This window comes from Pteropus medius, unplaced genomic scaffold (genome assembly GCF_902729225.1).
Source record: "Pteropus medius unplaced genomic scaffold, Ma_sr-lr_union100, whole genome shotgun sequence".
NCBI lineage: Eukaryota > Metazoa > Chordata > Mammalia > Chiroptera > Pteropodidae > Pteropus > Pteropus medius.
The window spans coordinates 3,214,211-3,235,839 of NW_024354500.1; the positions used below are offsets into that span (position 1 = coordinate 3,214,211).

The following is a 21,629-nucleotide window of genomic DNA, read 5'->3' on the forward strand; positions in this document are numbered from 1 at the left end:
TAACATTCCTAAATATTTATCCAACCAATATGGGAGAAGCTAAATATAAAAAGCAAATATTAACAAACTTAAAGGGTGAAATAGGCAGAACTAAAGTAACAGTAGAAAACTTTAATACCCCCCTTTCATCAATACAGATCATCTAGACAGAAATCATTGACCTTAAATGACACATTATACAGAACAATTAACAATCATATACAGAACATTCCATCCAAAAGAATCATAATACACATCCTTCTCAAGTGCATATGGAACATCCTCCGGAATAGATCACATATGTTAGGCCACAAAACAAGTCTTAATAAATTTAAGAAGACTGAAATATCAAACATCTTTCAGACTACAATGGTATGAAACTAGAAATCGAATACAAGAAGAAAACCGGAAAACTCACAAATATGTGTAAATAACATGCTACTGAACAACCAATTGGTCAAAAAAGTAACCAAAAGAGAAATCAAAAAGCATCTTGAGAAAAATAAAATAAAATGGGAGGACATCAAAATAAAAAGCTTCTGCACGACTATCGACAAAATGAAAGGCAACCTACCAAATTGGAGGGGGGGGGGAAGCAAACCCCCTCCCCCCTCAAAAAAACACAAGCAATCAAACAAAAATCTGATTTAAAAATGGGCAACCAGATGGCCAACAAGTAAATAAAAAGGTGTTCAACATCACTAATTATCAGGGAAATGCAAATCAAAACCACAAAAAGATATCATTCCAAACCTGTTAGAATGGCCACTATCAAAAAGGCAAAAAATTACAAGTGTGAGGATGTGGAGAAAAGGGAACACTTGTGAACTGTTAGTGGGGATATAAATTGATGTAGCCATTACAAAAAATGGTATGGTGGCATTTCAGAAAATTAAAAATGGAACTACTATATGATCTAGCAATTCTCCTTCTGGTATTTACCTGAAGGAAACAGAAACGCTAACACGAAAAGATATCTGATGCTCACTGCATCATTATTTATAATGGCCAAGAAATGGAAACAACCTAAGTGTCCATTAATAAACGAATGGCTAAAGAATAGATATACACATACACTGAAATATTATCCAGCTATAAAAAAAGGGAATTTTATGATTTGTTACAACATGGATAGACTTTGAAGGCATTATGCTAAGTGAAATAAGTCTGTCAGAGAAAGACAAATATTGTATGATCCTACTTAAATGTGTAATCTTAAAAACAAACGAAAACCCCACAAAACCAACTCATAGATGCAGATAACAAATTTGTGGTTATGTAAGGTGGGAGAGAAATAAAATGTGTGAAGGTAAAAGGTACAAACTTCTAGTCATAAAATTAGTAAGTCTTGGGGATGTAAAGCACAACATGGTCACTACTGTTAATAATACTGCATTGTATATTTGAAAGTTAAGAGAACAGATTTTAGAAATTCTCATCACAGGAAAAAAAATGTAACTGTATGGTGATGGACATTAACTAGACTTAAAGTGACGATTATTTCATAATATATACGTATATCGATTATGTTGAACTCCTGAAACAATTATGTGATATGTCAATTACATCTCAATAAAAATTAAAATAAAATACCTTCAGGTTATATTTATGCGCTTTATCCAAAATAGCTGGTACCAAGTCATCAGTAGACTCTCCATTCTCATCATGTGAACTGGGTGGATACCAAGAAAGGGCTAGTACACCTAACAGAAAAAACCAAAAAGAAAAGAAAAATGAACACAGGAACAGGAATGACTGCAAGCATTTTTTTAATTAAAAAACGGGAGATGGCAGAATGAGAACTAAAATTTTAACAATAAAAAAGAAACACGTCTTCACTTAATTTTGTTTTGTTATGTTACTTAGATACTAGCTTTGGTTATTACATTATTTTGTATAGTAGATTTTATGAACTCTCTATCAGGCATCAGTAGCTTTTAATTAATAGGTTTTTACTTTCTAGAATACGTTTTAAATCTACAGAAAAATCACACAGAAAGTACAGAATTCCCATATACTCCCCCCCACTCCCTTCTTCTCCAACCCACAGTTTGTTATTAAGATTTTGCATTAATGTGGTACATTTGTTACAACAGATGAACCAATATTGATATACTATTAATTAAAATCCAGAGATTACATTAAAGTTCACTCTTTCTGTTGTATAATTCTACGGCTTTTGACAAATGCATAATGTTAGGTGCCCACTATTACAGTATCATATAAACTGACTAGTTTTATTGCTCTCAAAACCCTTTGTGCTCCACCTATTTATCCCTCTGTCATACACTTCTCAATTCCCTGGATAAAAATCAATCTTTTTACTATCTTTATAGTTTTGCTTTTTCCAGAATGTCATACAGGTGGAATCAAAAAGTAACTTTTTTGGACTGGCTTCTCATACTTAGCAATATGCATTTAAGGTTCATTCATGTGTTTTTATGGCTTTATAGCTCATTCTTTTTATCGCTGCATAATATCCCATTGTACAGTTGTACCACAGTTTGTTTCTCCATTTACCTACTGAAGGACATCTTGGTTGCTTCCAATTTGGGGCAATCATCAATAGAAGTGCTATTAAACATTCATGTGCAGATTTTTGTGAGGATCAATATTTTTTAACGAAAGATTCATAAAATAAAAAAAATAAAGTTTCTCCCTGTACTACCTATCTACTTATTTCTGAACCGATAAATTACAAAAAAAAAAAAAAAAAGAAGAAAAAGAAAAGTTTAGAAACATAACCCTGCAAAGAAATCATGAACTGCACTAACTGGAGAAGCAATATTTGAAATCAATGAATTCAAAGCTTCATTACATATATAAAGAAATGAGAGGATATTAGAAAGATGGTACTAGTTTCTAAATCAACAGACAAGGCAGGAACAGAAGAAATACAATGATACTAAAAGAGAAGCATATAGAAAAACAGGAAAAACAAGGTCAGAAACTGGCAGAAAATTAAATTGTACAATTTAACTTTGTGGTAGCATTCCATCTACAGAGCAATCCCATCTAGAGGAATAAAACAAGTTTCACTGAAGTTAATAGAGAAAAAGATATCTATGTCCCCTATCCGGTCTGAAAATAAAAATAGCAATAAGATCATAAGAAGTAGGAAAAATCTATAATATATACATAATATATAGATAGGATTTTAGGAGAGCTTTTGGCTGGCTATGAAAGGAGTCATATATAGAAAAAAATGTTGGTGAGAAAAGTGTCTAGAGACAATTGATCAAATATTCAAGCTGCCTACAAGCCTAGCTTATAAACAGACCACCACCAATTAAAAAAAAAAAAGAATGATAAAAACTTTCTCAACATAGGACTATGAAGTCACCCTATAAAAAAAAGTGGAGAAAAAGAACATGAAAAAAAAAATAATAAAGGAGGAACACAGAAAAGAAAGATTATGCCATGAAGCTCAGGGAAATTATGAACACAGCAATCTTACATGAAATTAAAAACAAGATTCCCATTTCTAACAATAGTAGATTAGGTTACCTAGACTAATATTCTCAATGAAACAAAACTACTAAATAAAATGTAACGAACAAAAAACTTAAAGCCAAAGATCTGCAGAGAGTAAGAAATTACCTGTCCGAATTGAAGCAAAAATGTGAAGTCAGAGAAGTGAGCAAGAAAGTCAGTCTGCCCAAAGCACAACTAGCATAAGTAAACCAGCCCTCAAAACAAGTGAATTAAACCCCAGGTTTACAATGCTTAGGAAGTATTCCAGCTTTAAATTTAAAGTGTCCAATATACTCTACTGCATTGGACAGCACAATTATAGAACACTTTCATTATCATAAAGTTCTATTGGACAGTATTGCTACATTATTCTTATTTTAATACCCTAACCAATTCCTTCTTGTCTAGTTTTCTTCCTCCCAATCCTCATTGAAGGTATACTTTAAGGATTGCCAGGGGGAGGGGGAATATTTTTTGTTCTTGCTTATCCTATTACTTGTGTTTCAGTTTATTGTATCAATTATCACTTGTACATGCCTAATTCTATCCATACTGTGCTTCACTGTCCAATTTATCTTTGTACAATAAGTCCTCACTTAACATCAAGAGGTTCCACTACGTTAGGCGGAACGATGTATAATGAAACCAATTTACCACAGAGTAATTGATATAAATAAGAGTTAAGTTCCTGTAGCATCTCATCAATGCTATAATGAAATTATGTTGAACAAAAATTACATTACTTAGGACCTGCTGTACAGCACAAAAGACCTGCTATCTGTATGTGTGAGGTCACTCATGGGCTCTATATAAATAATATCCTGGGAACCAAGCCAAAGATGGTTCTACTCCTGAGGAGGGTTGGATCATTTACAATGATAATGAGTCTTTCATAATAACCAGAAAGATTCCTCTAAATATATCAACCAAATATCATTTATAAGTAAAATCTATTACTATATATTTCTACCATTCTAACTGCTTAATGAAAAGTGATACTTTTTGAAATCCATTTTTAGAATATTAATATATTAAATGCAGATCATGTCATATAAATGGTGTCATCTCTCCACATAACTTATCACAATATCTTCAATATAACTGACACCCAATTTTTTTTCATTAAGTTAAATAATGCACTGAAACATGGTAATAATTAGGAACACTAGATATGAAATTGGACATGGAGAATCAAGTCCCAATTATGTCATCTGACAGGTGTTTATCTTTATGTGAGTCATTTTACTTGTGATTACAAAAAACATTTAATAACTAGACAGTTAAATGGTAAATTTGGGTACCTTTAACTCCACAGAGCTTTGTGATAGTTCCCCTTACACATAGGGAATTTACTGTTTCTTTAATATATCTTGAACATCCTTTCAAACTAAAGCCTTATCAGAAAGAAAGGCAAGCCCATTTCTAGACATAAACACTATTATCACAAGATGACACGCTTTCAACAAAAAAATTACAGAGCACATAAAAAAAGCATGAAAAATAATGCGCCAAGAGAAAACAATCAATAGAACCAAATTCAGATATGAAACAAATGCTGAAATCATTAAATGGATTTAAAATTACTATGATTAAAATGATAAAAGATATATTGAGAAAGATAGCCAACATGTAAGATCAGGTGAAAAATATCAGCAGAGAGATGAAAACTATAAGAATCCAATAGAAATGCTGGAAATAAAAAACACACTAAAAGTGAAGAATACCTTCAAGAGACTCATGAATAAACTCAAAAGAGCTGAAGAAAGAGTCAGGCAACTTCTGGCAAATCACAAGAAATTATCAAACTGTAAAATAATGAGAAAAAGGATTGGAGTAAAAAACGCAACAACACATCCAACAGCTGAGAGATCAAAGTTTTAACAAACATGTAATTGGAAACTCAGAGGCAGAAGGTATATTTGAAGAAATCATTACTGAGAATTTTGAAAAGCTGACGACAGACACAAGCAACAAATTCAAGAACTCAAACAACACCAAGAAAGATAAATGCCGAATACAACGAAACATATATTTAAATTGCAAAAAAAGTTTTAAAAAGCAAAGAAAAAACATCTTGAAGTCAAAGACAAATACATATAGGAAAATGAAAATACAAAAAGATTTTTAAAAATTACAGCATACTTCTCATTAGAAACCAGGTCAGGCAGAAGAAAATGGAGTAACATTTTTAAAGTTTCGAAAGAAAGCAAGCAAAAGTCCCCAAACCTACTAAGAATTCTATTGCAAATGAAACATCATTCAAAATAAATAGAAATAAAACTTGAAAGACTTCATTACAAGCAGATCAATACTACGAAAATATTAAAGGAAATTTCTGAAGCTGAACAAGATTGATACCAGTTAGACATACTCAGATCTACTCTAAAAATTGGGGAACATTGGAAATGTAATAAAAGAGGATAAGATTTTTTTTTTACTTTTAATTATTTTATAAGATGAATGTTTAAAGCTATGATCAGCAAAAAATGGCTCTGTGAGACAAGTCTTCTATACCACTATTTACAAATTATTTATGGCCACTTTTACACTACAATGGCAGAGTTGAGTGGTTACAGAGAGAGACAGGGATCTATTAAAACCCCAAATATTAACTGATCTTCTACAGAAAAAAATTTGTCAAACTCTGGTATAAGAAGTAATGTATAATGTCTTATCTAATAGAAGAATTAAAAGAACAATAAAAAAAAATATGGAAAGGAGAAACTGGGAATGTATTGTGCTGAGGTCCTTATAGTACATATGAAATATAGTTGGCCCCGGAACAAAGTGGAGGTTAGGAGAACCAACCCCCTGCAGTCAAAAATCTGAGTATAACTTTTGACTCCCCCCAAACCAAACTACAGTCATTCCTCAGTATTCACAATTATACCTGAAAACATCAACACTGTTTTATCAGTAATTGGTAGAACAAATAGAAAATTGGCAAAGATAAAGAGAACAGAACAATGATATCAAGAACTTGAACTTGACAAGAACTTGAACTGACAATTATAAGATATCCCATTCAACAGTAACAGAATCTTTGGGAAAAAAAGAATGTAATGTAAAAGGGACCCCCCATTAGGTTTTCAGTGGATTTCTCAGCAGAAACTCTACAGGTCAGGGGGGAATAGAATGATAAAAATTAAAGAATTAAAAGATAAAAATAGCCGGCCAAAAATACTTTATCCAACAAACTTGTCCTTCAGAAATGAAGGAGAATTAATGTCTTTACCAGACAAATAAAATCTGATGGAGTTCGCCACAACTCGACCTGCTTTGCAAGAAATACTAAAAGGAGCTCATCAAGCTGAAATGAAAATAGGGTAATCAGGCACATGAAAACATATGAAAGTATACAACACACTGGTAAAGGTGAAAAATATAGTCAGAATTAGAAAACCACTACTAAACTAGAGTATAAAAGTTAACAGAAAGGAGTTGTAAAAATAACTGGCTACTTTAAGTTGTTAACAAATACACAACAAAAAAGAGGTAATTATGATATCAATAATATAAAAGGGAGGAGTAAAAAAGCAGTCTTTATATGTGATCAAAGGTTAAGTTTATGTTATAAACCAAAAATGGACTCTTTTATCTACAAAATATTTTATGTAAGCCCCATGGTAACCAACAAAGCAAAAACCTACAAAAGATCCACAAAAAAAAAACAAAGAAGGGGGAATGGAACATACCACCATGGAAAATAACTAATTTACAAGATAGGCAGAAAGGGCTAAAAAAATAATGAAATACAAAACCAGAAAGCAATTAATAAACAGAATTATTAAGTCTTTACATATCATTATTACTCTAAATGTAAATAGATTGAATTCACCAGTCAAAAGGCACAGAGTGGCTGGATGGATAAAAGGTAAGACCCACTTACATGCTCTCAACAACAGACTGACTTCGGCTTTAAGGATGCACATACACTCAAAGTAAGGAGAGAGAAAGATATTCCATGCAAGTGGAAACTAAAGGTAGTTATATTAATCAAAATAGCTGGAAAATATACAAAAATGTGGAAAATAACAAACTCCCGAACAATCAATGGAATAATAAAGAAATCAAAACAGGAATCAAAGAATATAGCAAAACAAAAACGGAAACACAATATACCAAAACCAATGGGATGCACAAAAGCAATTCTGAGAATGAAGTATGTATTTAAAAAATGAGGAAGATTGCAAGTAAACAACCTAATTTTACACCTAAAGAAATTAGAAAACAAATTAAGCCCAGAGTTAGCAGAAGGAAGGAAATAATAAAGATCAGAACAGAAATAAATGAAACAGATACCAGGAAAGCAACAGAAAATATCAATGAAACTAAAAGCCGATTTTTTTAGAAAGATAAACTGATGAAACTTTAGCCAGACTACTAAAAAAATAAGAGAAAACTCAAATAAATGAAACCAGAAAGAGAGTTACAACTAACACTACAGAAATACCTAGAATCATACGACACTACTATAAGCAATTATATGCCAACAAATTTAATAACCTAAAAGAAATGGATAATTTCCTAGGATCACAGTACTTTCCAAGACTGAACCAGAAAGAAATAAAAATCTGAATGCTCCAATAACATGTAAGGAGATTGAATCAATAATCAAAAACCTCTGAAAACAGAAGATCCCAAGACCAGATGGTTTCGCATATAAATTCTACAAAACATTTAAAGAAGAATTAATGTCAGTCCTTCTCAAACTTTTCCAAAAAACTGGAGAGAAGGGAACATATTCAAACTCATTCTATGAAGCCAGCATTACCCTGACCAAAGCCAGATAAGTACCATAGAAAACTATAGACCAATATCCCTGATGAACACAGCTGCAAAAATTCTCAAACAAAAAATATTAGCAAACTGAGTTTGAAAACCTATTAAAAGGATTATATACCATGACCAAGTGGGATTTACCTCTGGGATTCAAGGATGGTTCAACATATACAGTTCAATAAATGTGATAAACCACATTAACAAAATGAAAGATAAAAATCACATGATCATCACAAAAGATGCAGAAAGAGCATTTGACAAAATACAACATTCATTCATGATAAAATCCTTCAAAAAGATGGATATAGAAAAACATAACTTCAACAATAATAAAGGTAATATGTGACAAACCCACAGATAACATCATACTCAACAGAGAAAAACTGAAACCTTTTCCTCTCAAATCAGGAACAAGACAAAGATGCTTACTCTGGAAGTCCTACCTAGGACAAGCAGGCAAGTCAAATCAGAAGTATCCAAATATGAGAGGAAGAAGTAAATTATTGCTATTTGCAAATGACATGATCGTATATATTGAAAATCCCAGTGACTCAAAAAACTATCAAATCTAATCACTACATACAGTAAAGTTCCAATACATAGTCAATACAACACAGAAATCAGAAATCGGTTGCATTTTTATATATTAACAATAAAACATACGAAAGAAATAAAATGATCCCATTCACATCAAAACCAATAAAATAGCTAGGAATAAATTTAATGAAGTGAAACACCTATACAATAAAACTATAAGACTTTGCTGAAAGAATCCAAAGAAAACACAAACAAATGGAAGGCTACCCCATGTCATAGATCGAAAGAGTTAATATTGTTAAAATGTCCATGCCAAAGCTATCTATAGATTCAATACAATCTCCATCAAAATCCAATGGCATTTTCACAGTAATTAAAAAAAAAAAAAATCCATCCTCAAATCTGTATGAAACCATAAAAGACCTCTAAATATCCAAAGCACTGTTTGAAAAGAAAAACAAAACTGAAGGCATCACACTTTCTGAATTCAAGCTATATTACAATGCTGTAGTCATTAAAACAGTGTGACTAGCATAAAAACAGGCCCATAGACCAAAGGAACAGAATAGAGAGCCTAAAATTAAACTCCCACACATGATCGACTAACATATGACAAGGGAGCCAAGAATATCCCATGGGAAAATGATAGTTTTTTTTCAACTGGATAACCCCATGCAGAAAAAAAAAAAACTGGACCTCTATCTTAAAATATTCATAAAAACCACCTCAAAAATTGGACCCCTATATTACACCACTCATAAAAATCTCCTTGAAATGGATTGAAGACTTAAACATTAGACCTGAAACCACGAAACTCCTGAAAAAACATATGGAGAAAAATCCTTGATATTGGTCTTGGCAATGATTTTTTTGGATATGACACCTAAAGCGCAAATAATAAAAGAAAATTTCAACAAGTGATACTATATCATATTTAAAAACTTCTATGATACAAAGCAAAATTTAACAAAATGAAAAGGCGGCTACAGAATGGAAGAAATTATTTGCAAACCATGTAAAGGATAAGGTGTTAATATTCAAACTTTGTAAAGAACTCATGTAAGTCAATAACAAAAAACAACCTAAGTAGAAAATGGGCAGAGGAACTGAAGAGGCGCTTTTCCAAAGAAGACATGTAAATGGCCAGCAGGTACATGAAAAGGTGCTCAAAGTCACTAATCATCACGAAAATGCAAATCAAAACTACAATGGATACCATTTCATAACTATAACAATAGCTATAGTCAAGATCACAGAAGACAACTGGCAAGAAAGTGGAAAAATAGGAACTTTTGTGCACTCCTGATGGAAATGTAAACTGGTTTAACCCTATGGAGAACAGCATAGAGGTTCTTCTAAAAATTAAAAATAGAACTATCATATGATCTAGTAATCCTACCTCTGGATATATATATCCACGGGAAATGAAAACAGGTTATCAAAGCGATCAAGGACTCCCATGTTTACTATTGCATTATTCCTAAGCACCAAGATATGGAAACGCTTGACTGTCCATCCATGAGTGAATGGATAAAGATACACACACACACATATTTGTATATATACATATATTTATACACACACACACACACAATGGACTATTATTTGGCCATGAAAAAAAGGAAATCCTGTTATTTGCAGCAACATGGATGAATCTTGAGGATAATAGGCTGAGATAAGGCAGACATAGAAGAACAAATACTGCAAGATCTCTCTTATATGTGGAATCTAAAAATATATCTATATTATATATATAATATATAAATAATATAGATAATATATATATACACACACATATGTATATGTATATATATATATTTATACACACACACACACACACACACCCCAAACTCAAAAACACAGTAGAGTGGTGGTTACCAGCCGCTTGGAGTGAGGAAATGGGAGATATGTTGTTTAAGGTACACATTTGCAACTAGTATATAAATAAGATAACCTAGAAATCTAATACATACTGACTATAAACAAAACTATCATAAACATTAAACTTGATAAGAGACTCTTAATTTTTCCCCACTACTAGAATAATAATTATGTGATATGATACAAGTGTTAACTGTTATAAAGGCAACGATATTGAAATATAAATGTATCAAATCAATGTGCTATACACCCTAAACATAAACAATGTTAAATGTCAATTATATCTCAACAAAAAAAACAAAAACAAGTATAATCCAATATTTAAACAAGGAAATAATATCTTTATTTACAGATGGATTGTAATGTTACATTTTTTTACTATCAAATGTTTTATTTTCCTCAGCAGTAAATCTACCAAAAAATATTTGCATCACCTGTGAAACTGTCAACATTTAAAATTAAATTGTATTGTTGACGATGTTTTGAAATAATTCATGTTCATACATATTATATAGTAAATAATTTGGAGGGAAAAAGTCTTCATAAACATTAGATAAGCATAAAACTAAATATGAACTGGAACTTTTCTTCCTAATCACAAATATATGCAGTATGCCGTTTATATATTACCTATATATAACATTTATATATTATAAATATATTAATAAACATATACATATAATATACATAAACATTTAAATACCCATTCTAAGGGGGAAAAAATACCCTCACTGTATACAGTTCAGTTTGCATTAAGGAAACTAAAACATCCATTTTTGGTCAATTAAGTGTAACTTTTAGCCACAAAGAAGTCAACCTTAAATAACAAAAACTGAATGTGATAGAAACTCTGTGAGGAAAATAGGGAAAAGTCATTTGAAAAGTCTTCCTCAAAAAGGTAAATAGTTAATAGAGACACATACAAACGAAGCAGCTGCTGTTGTCTGAATTTACTAACCTATTTTATGTCATATTTTATGTCACAGAATATAGAAACTAGAGCCGTAAGTATATCTAGAAACTTAGATTTGTTTTAAATAGTTGGGGAAAAAAATACCCCACAGAATTAAAACAAGCCATCTTGCACATGTTGATGTAGATTCACAAAATTCTATATTGTTCAAGAAAAAGCTCTGCATGTCTCTATATACGTATCAGCTTGTTAGTGAGTTTGTGCAAGAGCTAGAAAAATGTACGAACACCCAATTTCTTCTTATGGCCCTAATGCTAGGGACACTAACAAGACAGAACCAAAACAGGGAGGTTTTTATAAAAGAAATATTAATAAACTGAAGAATTTTCAGGCACCAAATTATTCTTTTTTTCATATTATTTACTTGTGGGATAATATGACCCTATCTAAATATGTGTAATTGGAGTGCCAGAAGTTAAGAGGGAAGAGAAAGTTGAAGGGAAGGGGGAACAAGAATAAGAATAACCAGTGATTTCTCATCTGTTAAGTTAAAAGTGCGTATTGTAAACTTTAGAGCAATCATAAAGTAAATAAAATGAAGACATATATGTAATAAGCCAGAAGAGGTTGTAAAATGGAATAAACATATTCAATATGAGAAGACAGAAAAAGAGGAAAAGGAACAGAACAGATGGAATAAACAAAAAACAAATAGCAAAATGAAACGTTTAAAATCAACCACACCTAAATACATTTGAAATAAACACAAATTAAAAAAGAAAAAATTGTCAGACTAGTTTAAAAAAACAGAAAAACAAGACCAAATTATATGCTACATGCCTAAAATTTGAAACAGCCGAAATGTCCATTGAGATGAATGCAGAAACAAATTGCTATAATCATACAATGGAATACTATTCAGCAATAACAACTAAACTATTGATACAGTTAACATGGGTAAATTTCAAAACAGCTGGGCTGAGCAAAAGACAACTCCCACACCCCCCAACAGAGAATAATTCTATTTTTATATAGTAATGGGGCATTCACAACTATTATACAGTGATAGAAATCAGATTCATAGTTTCCTGGGGTAGAAAGTGGGGCTGAATATGGGAGGCATGACAAAACTTTTTGGGCTACAGAATATTTTACTTCATGATTAGCATGGTATTTAAACAGGTGTATGGTATACCTTTGAAAAACATCATTGAACTGTATACTTAAAGTAGGAGAATTCATTGTCTCAAGTAAATTTTAATGTAATAAAAATCAGAAAGACCAGTAAAAATTAGAATAAAAATAATATATCCAGAAATCCTACAAAATTTGAAAATTAAACACACTTTAAAGTAGATAAAAGGTGATTGCCTGGATGTTTAAGAACATATACACAGTTTAACTTCAAGTTTATAAGTTTACAGTTATAATTAATAATATGAAGACTATTAAGTAATTTAATGTTCTACAAAAATTCATGCATATACATATACACATATACATACACACACACACACACACACACACATAACTCAACACATGCATAAAATAAAATAATTACCAATTGAAGCTGAGTATATTTGTTTCATGTGAGTTTCAATGACAGAAGGATCCCGAGAGCTGTAACTTCCCAACTCAGGGTAAAAGCTGGAGCCAATGTCATCTGGGGGTTTGTGTTTCCCTTGTGGATAATTCTTGCTTATTTTAGGGTTCCAATGCTTCAGAATTGGATGGTTCCAATGCATATATTCACCATCAAACTGTGGATTCCCATACCAACTATAATAAAATACATGTAAGTTATAATTCAGAGGTGGCTGTTCTTCCGAGTAAGGTTCAGAGGCTTTGGACGGTTTCATGGTGATTTCAATGCTTTTTAAATTCTTGATATTTATTTCACTGTTGATTTTATCATTCTTTTGGGAATCAAAATTTTTCTCCAAATGAGGAGTTCGTTGACGAACTTCTGGAAGAAGGTCAAGTCCAAAAGGATCTCCAAAAGTAGCTTTATTTGGTCTCAGCATTTTTAAACCCACCATCAGAGAGAAAACAAGCAGAATGAAAAGTGACAAAATGATGCAAGTCCTTCTTCGAAATTTTGCCATGATGACATACTTTAAACTCCAAAATGATAAATGTTTAGCTGTAATTTATTGAAAAACAGTAAGTGGATTAGTAAGTGGTATTAACAATATTTTCTAATGTATTCAAAAGTAAAAACTCAAATTCATAAAGTTCATTACATTGAAAAAAATTTTAAGTGCATTAGGATATTAATTATATCATTAAATACTGATATCTACAACAGAATTTATATATGGCTAGACCAAATGACAATATTTATTTGGAAATACCACAATTACACTGTCAGATAAACATTTTAGAAATTTTTTTTTAACAAAACATATATTTTATGGCATTTGGACAAGTTTTGTGTATAATACAGAGAACGTTCTATGAATATGGACTAATCTTTTCTAAATATAAAATTGAAGGCTCATAGTTTAAAAAAAGAAATAAGAATATATTAATGCCTAGTCCTTAAATGGATTTTCAACAAACTTATTTTTATTAACTAAAGTAATTATTTCACAAGAAGGGAGTAATCACACATTTTAAATGACATTTTTTAGATGGAACAGAGATAAAATTTTAAAAAGTGATCATGTTAGAGATTCCTAATTTTAAAAATCATTATTACTTTATAACTGAAAATCTTACTGAACAAAGGTTATAAAATTAACTTACAACTTCTAAAATATGGTTTCATATGTTGTTTTAAAAAGTGTATGTATAAATATATATGTAGTTAGGTATCCATATATACATAGGTATACATACATATACATACCTATGGATAAAATATTAAAATATTTGCCTTTACGTACAAATTTTTTATTAGTTATTGGTCAAAAGTTGACACTAATTATATAAAATATAACTATACATCATGCTGTTGTTTAGAGCATTAAGTTAAACCAATCCTGGTAGAAAAGAGAGAAGTAAAATTTAATGAGCAATTGTCACATACAAAATCTTTCTACAAACCAATACTTCTATTATGCATTTATGTAAGAAATACTAAGATAAGCAGCATATTTCTTTTACAGCTAAAATTCATAGAGATTCTCCTCAAAGTCGACCTTGTTTAACTGTGAAATACGTCCCATTGTTCTCCAAGGAACAACAAAAGCTTATTTCATTTGGTTGAAATACAAAAAAAAAAAAAAAAAAACCCTACAAAAACTAGCAAACAAAAAGATATATAATTCAGCAACTGTATTATGTAAAATGTAGTATGCTAGGTTGATTATTAAGACACAATTCTTATATTCAAGGTACTCAGAGTCCATAAAGAGGGGGACATATGCATATAACTGTAACTCAAAAGAGTGCCAAAAGAGAACTGGAAGGCATATAAAGGAATAGAATGCAATATAAACTAAGGAGCTGAAGAAAACTCTTTAGGAAAAATAGTAAAATCTTGGAAGAATGAGTATAACATGCATAGGCTGATGAAAAAGATAAGGAAAAGAAAATGACCGTAAGTGTCAGGAAGAGTATGCCCAAAGATATAATGGACATGCAAAATGTATCTTTTGGTTTCAGCACAGAAAACAAGATGGTGAGATAAAGCAAAGCTGTAGTGGCATGTTGGAACCATACTGTATCTAAGGGAGAGGACAATTCTTATTTGGGTAAACAGGGTGTCACTGAAGACTTCTAAACAAAATGTTGGCATAATTAGATCAGAAGGTTGAAGCACCTATAAAAAATGACATCCCAGCCATCAAACTTAACCATTTTCTGAATCTAACATGCTCCCATTCACTGATGATTCTAGCAAGTGATTTACTGTCTTCCTTCCTACCCTACTTCTAATGACTCTACCAGCATGGTTGATCCACCCAGTAGTTTGGATTCCTGATCCTTGACTGCCTCACTTCTAATAATCTGTTCTTCCACCCCATTTCACCAACTCAAATGTGATACTCATACTCTTGATCGTCATTTACAATCATTTACCACTCTAAAATATCTACTTCATTTTTTCTCCCCTATTTTCTAAACATAATCTGTGCTTTGGGCCCCTCTAGTATTCTCATTCTGGCAATGTCTATTCCACTGACTCTACCATTTTTCCACTATTTCTCCTTTTCTTCATGTTTTATCTCTAGTGGAACAACTTATAGCCCATAGTCCAGCACTGCAATTCCTCACTTGCAAATACCCTTGACTCCCTTTAATTATCTCTTTTCTTAATACTTATGGGGACAACCTCAAATAAATGATCATCTTGACCTTGATTCAGAATAACAGAATATTAGGAAAAAAAATTACACACAACCATATTGACTTTTTACTGCGAATTTATGACCATAAAATTCAGACCAAGACTCCAGACTGCTTAACAATCTTATTACTATACCCTAATATGTTCGCTTTTCTAATTTCAAAAGAATTATTTCATTCCTTCTCATTTCTCATCAAATCTGCTACTACATCTCCAACTTTTTATTCTTTTCAGACAAGCTATATCTTAGAATTCATAGAGAAAACAGAAACAATTGTACAGGAACTCCCTTAACTTACCATTAAGAAGCTAACTAACCCAGAGAATATAGTCAATATTATAATAACTATATACAGTGCCAGGGGAGTACTAGACAAATTGGGGGAACCACCTCATAAAGTATATAAATGTCTAACTACTATGCTGTATATTATAATTTAATATCATGTTAATTTCATGATAACATAATTTCATTATGTTATCATGAAATTAACATGATATTAAATTATAATTTTAAATTTTTTAAAAGAAATTAGCTATTGACATCTACTTTTTTGTCAGCTTTTGTCTATTTTATTTACTAAAATTGAAAACATTTTCAATTTTAATTTATTTGTTCTATTTCACTGCTTTGCTTTTCTATGGAAAGTCCTATGACTTTTATTGAATTTTTGCTCAATATTCACAACTGCACTTTTTTTTTCTTTTTTTAACCATTTTCTTCATTTCAATTTTTAAGTTTCTCTTCATCCGCTATTTCTCAAGGCATTATCTGTTGTGTTTGTCTTTTAGTCTTCACTTACAAAATAATTTATGAAGTAATTTTTCTGTCAATTTTAATTATTTTCTGATGAATGTTACCCATTTGAGTTATATTTATAACTTACTTATTAATTCATCTCATTATTTTAACTGTTTATTTCTACTTAAATACTAGGTTACAGCTGTCACATATTTTGTGAACACATCTCTGGCATGCTTTCAGTGTTTACAAGTATATTAGCTTTTTTGCCTATAATTACTTTGTATGGGATTTGACTGATCTTTTTCCGTTGCTAATGACAGCTACTATGTTGATGAGATCTAGGAACTTTTGTTTATATCAATTTGCCTATGGTAAAATTGGTTTTGCTATAAGTTGTTTTGCTTAAAGTCCCAGCAATCTATTGCCAATATTAAGTGAAGACTTACTGTATTACATACAATAATTTCCCCTTAATTTTTGGAAGTGAATGCTGAATCATAATAGTCTTTCTAGCTTCACAGCTCTAGAGATCTTCCGTTGTTTTTGTGAAGGTCTTAATATGGCCTTTCCAGACCTTACTCTTCGATATGGAGTTTTGTCTAGAAAACAAGCTTCAGGTACAAGTTTTTCAGAAACCAAGATGCTCTAGCCTCTTCAGATGTGACTTCAAAGTGGCCCTCCCCCATTGCAGCCATTATTTTCAAATTGGATTGTCACTCTTTCCAATTAATATCTATATTGTGATTTTCCTGTTTGAATATTAAGCAGACACACTATTGCTTCTAATTCCTCCTGTACAGAGATAGACTACAAGTCTTGTATTTGTTAGTGAACTGTTCCCCTCCACTTGTATTTTGTGGTCTGTGGGGATATATTGTCACTTCAGTTTTGTTGCAGATGTTTCTTTTGGTTTAACTATTTTCCTGCTGTTTTTATTATTTCGGGAAGGTTCTAACACTATATCACTGCTACTGCCATCAACTCAGAACTCTTTTGCACTTTCTTAAAAATTTAATTATACTCTAACTTCATCTCTAAGTACATCTTTAGCAGTATTCCAAGTTTTGGACTCTGTATTTTCATGACCACTTAGCTAAAAATATATTGTAATTTCCATTATGATTTATTCTTTGAGGACTTATTTATAAATGCATATTTGGGAGATTTTCTAGTCGTCTTTTTGTTACTGAATTTCAGTACAAATCCACTGAAAACATCACTTGTATGATTAGAATCCTCTGAAATATGTTGAGACTTGCTTTAATGCTCGACCTATGACCTATTTCATTAAGGGTCACATATGCACCTGAAAAGAATATATATTCTGCAGTTAGTGGTTACTGAGTTCTACATGCCTATCGGACCAAATATGCTAAGCATACTGCTTATATTTTTCATATCTTCGCTCATCTGCTTGTGTTAAAAAACCCCAATATCACTACAGAATGTCTATAAATGTTTACATTATATAATTTTAATTGATGTTATTAGATGAAGACATTTAGGACTCTTATATTTTCTTGAAGTATTAAATTTGTTTTATAATGAAATGTTCCTTTCCTTCTCTCTTGGTGGGTTTTGACTTAAATTCTAATCTAATATTAATATAGTTACAACAGATTTCATTTGGTTTGTGTTGTCAAAGAGCTCATTTTCATCATTTTATTGTCACCTAATGGTATTTTTAAATATAATTGTTTGTTACTGCTGTTTAATATAATTGTTATTGTTGTCTAATAATAGTATTCAGTACATTTACAGTTTTGCAAATAGGAATATTATAGCTTTAATTCTGCCCTTGCTTTCCTTTTGACCTTCTTATAAGCTCTATTTTCTCTTATCTTCTAATTGTTTGTTTTCTTTATTTGGTATTTAATTATACAATCTTTTCGATACTACTTTAGTTATTTTAGTGATTACAGCATGTATTTTTATTTGTCAAAATATAGTATGAATTAGAACTTTAGTATTTCTGAAACAATAAAAGTACACTTAGAAGACTTTAATTCCTTTATTCCTGCCCCAACTTTTGTGCTCTTATTTTGGTATATTTTTTACATATATCTTAAGCCCCACCAGATATTATACTATTTTTTACAGTCAATGTTCATTATATTTACTTTTTCCTTTGCCCTTCATGTTTTCCTGCATCCCCAAACTTCCATTCAAAATAATTTTCTTTAGGATGAAGAAATAATTCTTCCCTTTAATAGGGCATTTAGTGAGAGAGTCTACTGCTGATAAACCCTTTCCAGATTAGTTTGTTTGAAAATACCTTTTCTTTCTCTTTGACATGTATGTATCTTCTATATTGGCAATTCTCTTTGACATGTATGTATTCTTCTATATTGGCAATTATTTTCTTTTAGTATCACCCATTATCTTTTGCTTATTTTTGACTGTTTCTGTTGAAAACTCAACTATTTTTTTTCCTTGATCCTTTAAAGACAATACATTTTCTTTTTTCTTTGGCTTTTAATATTTTTCTCCTCATCTCTAGTTTTCAGCTGTTTCCCTATGAAATATATATCTTCATACTTGGTATGGTTTTCTTAATATTTATCCTGCTTTAGGTTAAAATACTTCAGTCTGTGCGTTGATATCTTTCCTCGGCTTTACAAAACTCCTATCAATTCTCTCTCTAAATATTGCTTTTGCTCCATTATTGCTCTCTTGCTCTTGCATCTCTCATTTTGGAAAACATTATACATGTTAGAATTTTACGTCCCATTTATTTCTTTAAAAAAAATTTTTTTATTTCCCTCTTTTCCATTTTGTGCTGTAGTCTGAAGTTACTTCTGAACTATCTTTCAGTTTCTTAATTCTCTTCAGCTGTAACTTAATTTCTGTTATAATTTTAGTCTTAGAATTTCCATTGGGCTCTTTTCAAAGGTATCAGTTCGCTGCTATAATTTTCCACCTTCGCTCTTAATTCCTCGAACATTTCAATCTCATTTATTTAAAGTCCACCTCTAATAATGTGAATTTTACCTTAGGGATTCTGTTTCTATTGCCTGTTTTTGTTTTTCACTTTTCTCTTAGTATCTGGACAGTCACTATATTTTTTTATGTGTGTAAGCTAGGGTTATTTTTCTTCAATGATAGACAGCATGTATGAAAATTTTAGAAACAATATGAGGCTCTATATATTATTTTTCTTCAGAGAAAGCTTATTTTTGCTTCGAAAGCCTGCTAGGGTAGAGGAAGACTTTCTTAATCTAATCACAAATTGAAATCTTCAAAACTGGTTTTAAATCCTTGTGCATATTTTGTCTCTTTCTGATTTATCCTTACTCCTTTACAACAATGGATTCTGAAATCAAAGCCAAAGGTATTTCTCAAGATCCCTCCTCTTTCATGCCCTTGGAAGGGCCCTGAATTTCATTTTGATCTCTCCAGGGCCATGAAACTACCAAAAACTATTCATTTTCTCAGCTGCCAGGTTCTACTTATGGTCTCAGCTTTTCTGTTGCTACTTTTGAGTCAGGGGTTTTAAACAACCCCCCTATTTCCTACCCAACTCTCGCAAAGAATAATGCAAGTTGAAGGGCTCGGAATGATTCAAGTGATTAAATAATCCCACGTGAATTCCTTTACAACCTGAATGCAGTGATGGGCTTTATAACTATGACTAAAAATTCATATGCAAGAAAGGAAAAGATAAATTTAACTACCTAAAATTTTAAAATATATATGCTAAAAAATACTATAAATAAAGTGAAAAGAAAATTGACAAACTGAATAAAAACTTATTTGCAAGATCTACATCATTTAAAATTAGAAAAATACAAATGAAAACTACACAAAGATATAATTTCTTATCTATGACATTAGCAAAAAGTAGAAATTATGAAAATATATCCTGTTTGCAAGATAGTGAGAAAAAAAAATACTCCTATACATTGCCAGTGAATGCAAATTGCTACAATCCTTTTGGGAATTTGGCAATACATTATCTAACAAAATTACACATCCATTTACCTTTGATTCATCAATCTTCATAGAATATACCTTGAAAATACACAACCAATAGTACATGAATTCATTTACAGCACTGATTGTAACTGGAAAATATTGCAGTAGTCAACTCAAAAAAATAAGGAAGAACTCTTTGAAATCACATAAAGTGATTTTATGGGTATATTGCTAAGTGAAAAAAGCAAAACGCAAATAGAAAATATACCCTTCCTCAACTGAGCAAAAGAAACAAAGAATAAAGAATCTAATAAGGTTGATTATCTACAAGGTAGTAAAGAGGAACAGGGTGGAAAATATATGGGGGATGAGAACGGGGTAGGAGGATTGGGGAATGGAAGTGACTCTTCTCTGAGTATCTTTTTGAGTCACGTTATAGTATACATACCCAAAACAAACAAACAAATATTAAATGTTGAACTCCAGTTAGTAAACTGTTTATTTTTTTGCCATGGTACAGGTTAGCAATCCTTAAGATACTTAATGTGTATTCCAAAAGTAAGCAAATAAGCAACATATGCTGGAAAATGAGGTCCAGGATTTTCACTGACCAAAAAAAAAAAAAAAAAGTGAGTTATAAATATAGAAAGTGGGAGGCTAGAATGAAACTTGTGTTGTATGATGGTAATTGGCAGTATCAATATGTATGTGTGGCTTTTAACGGATCAATAAATAGGTGTATATGTGTACACATAAATATATTCACATTATTTCCTTGCTCTGCACACTAAGATAGTCTAGAACCAAAGAAACCCCAGCAGCAACGAACACATCTGATACTAAGATTTTGGTTTTTAAATACCTATTTCTATTTAAAAGGACCAGGTTCTTTGGAGAAATGTCGATTCTAAGACTGTGGAAAGTACAAGATGAGTCTAGAACATCTTCAAAGAAAGTAAGAAAGTACTCAAATAATATAAGAAATATGTCCATAGGACATAGGAGGCAGCTTGAAGGGGCAACCACTAGCTAAATCAGGGACAATTTCAGCGTCAAGAAATAATAATAATAAATTGTAAGTATTAAAATAAAAAGTTTATGAATCCATA

The 21,629-nt window shown here is 31.2% G+C and overlaps 1 protein-coding gene across 1 annotated transcript in view; it reads right to left on the reverse strand.

Moving 5' to 3' along the window:
* MANEA (mannosidase endo-alpha) overlaps positions 1-21,629 on the reverse strand; it is a 47,084-nt gene that overhangs the window by 17,012 nt on the left and 8,443 nt on the right. Inside the window, exons 2-3 of the mRNA XM_039852833.1 lie at positions 13,128-13,709; positions 1,573-1,682 (exon numbers count right to left, since the gene is read on the reverse strand). Of these exons, the coding sequence (XP_039708767.1) occupies positions 1,573-1,682; positions 13,128-13,671 (654 nt within the window). The 5' untranslated portion in view covers positions 13,672-13,709. The remainder of the gene's footprint in view (positions 1-1,572; positions 1,683-13,127; positions 13,710-21,629) is intronic.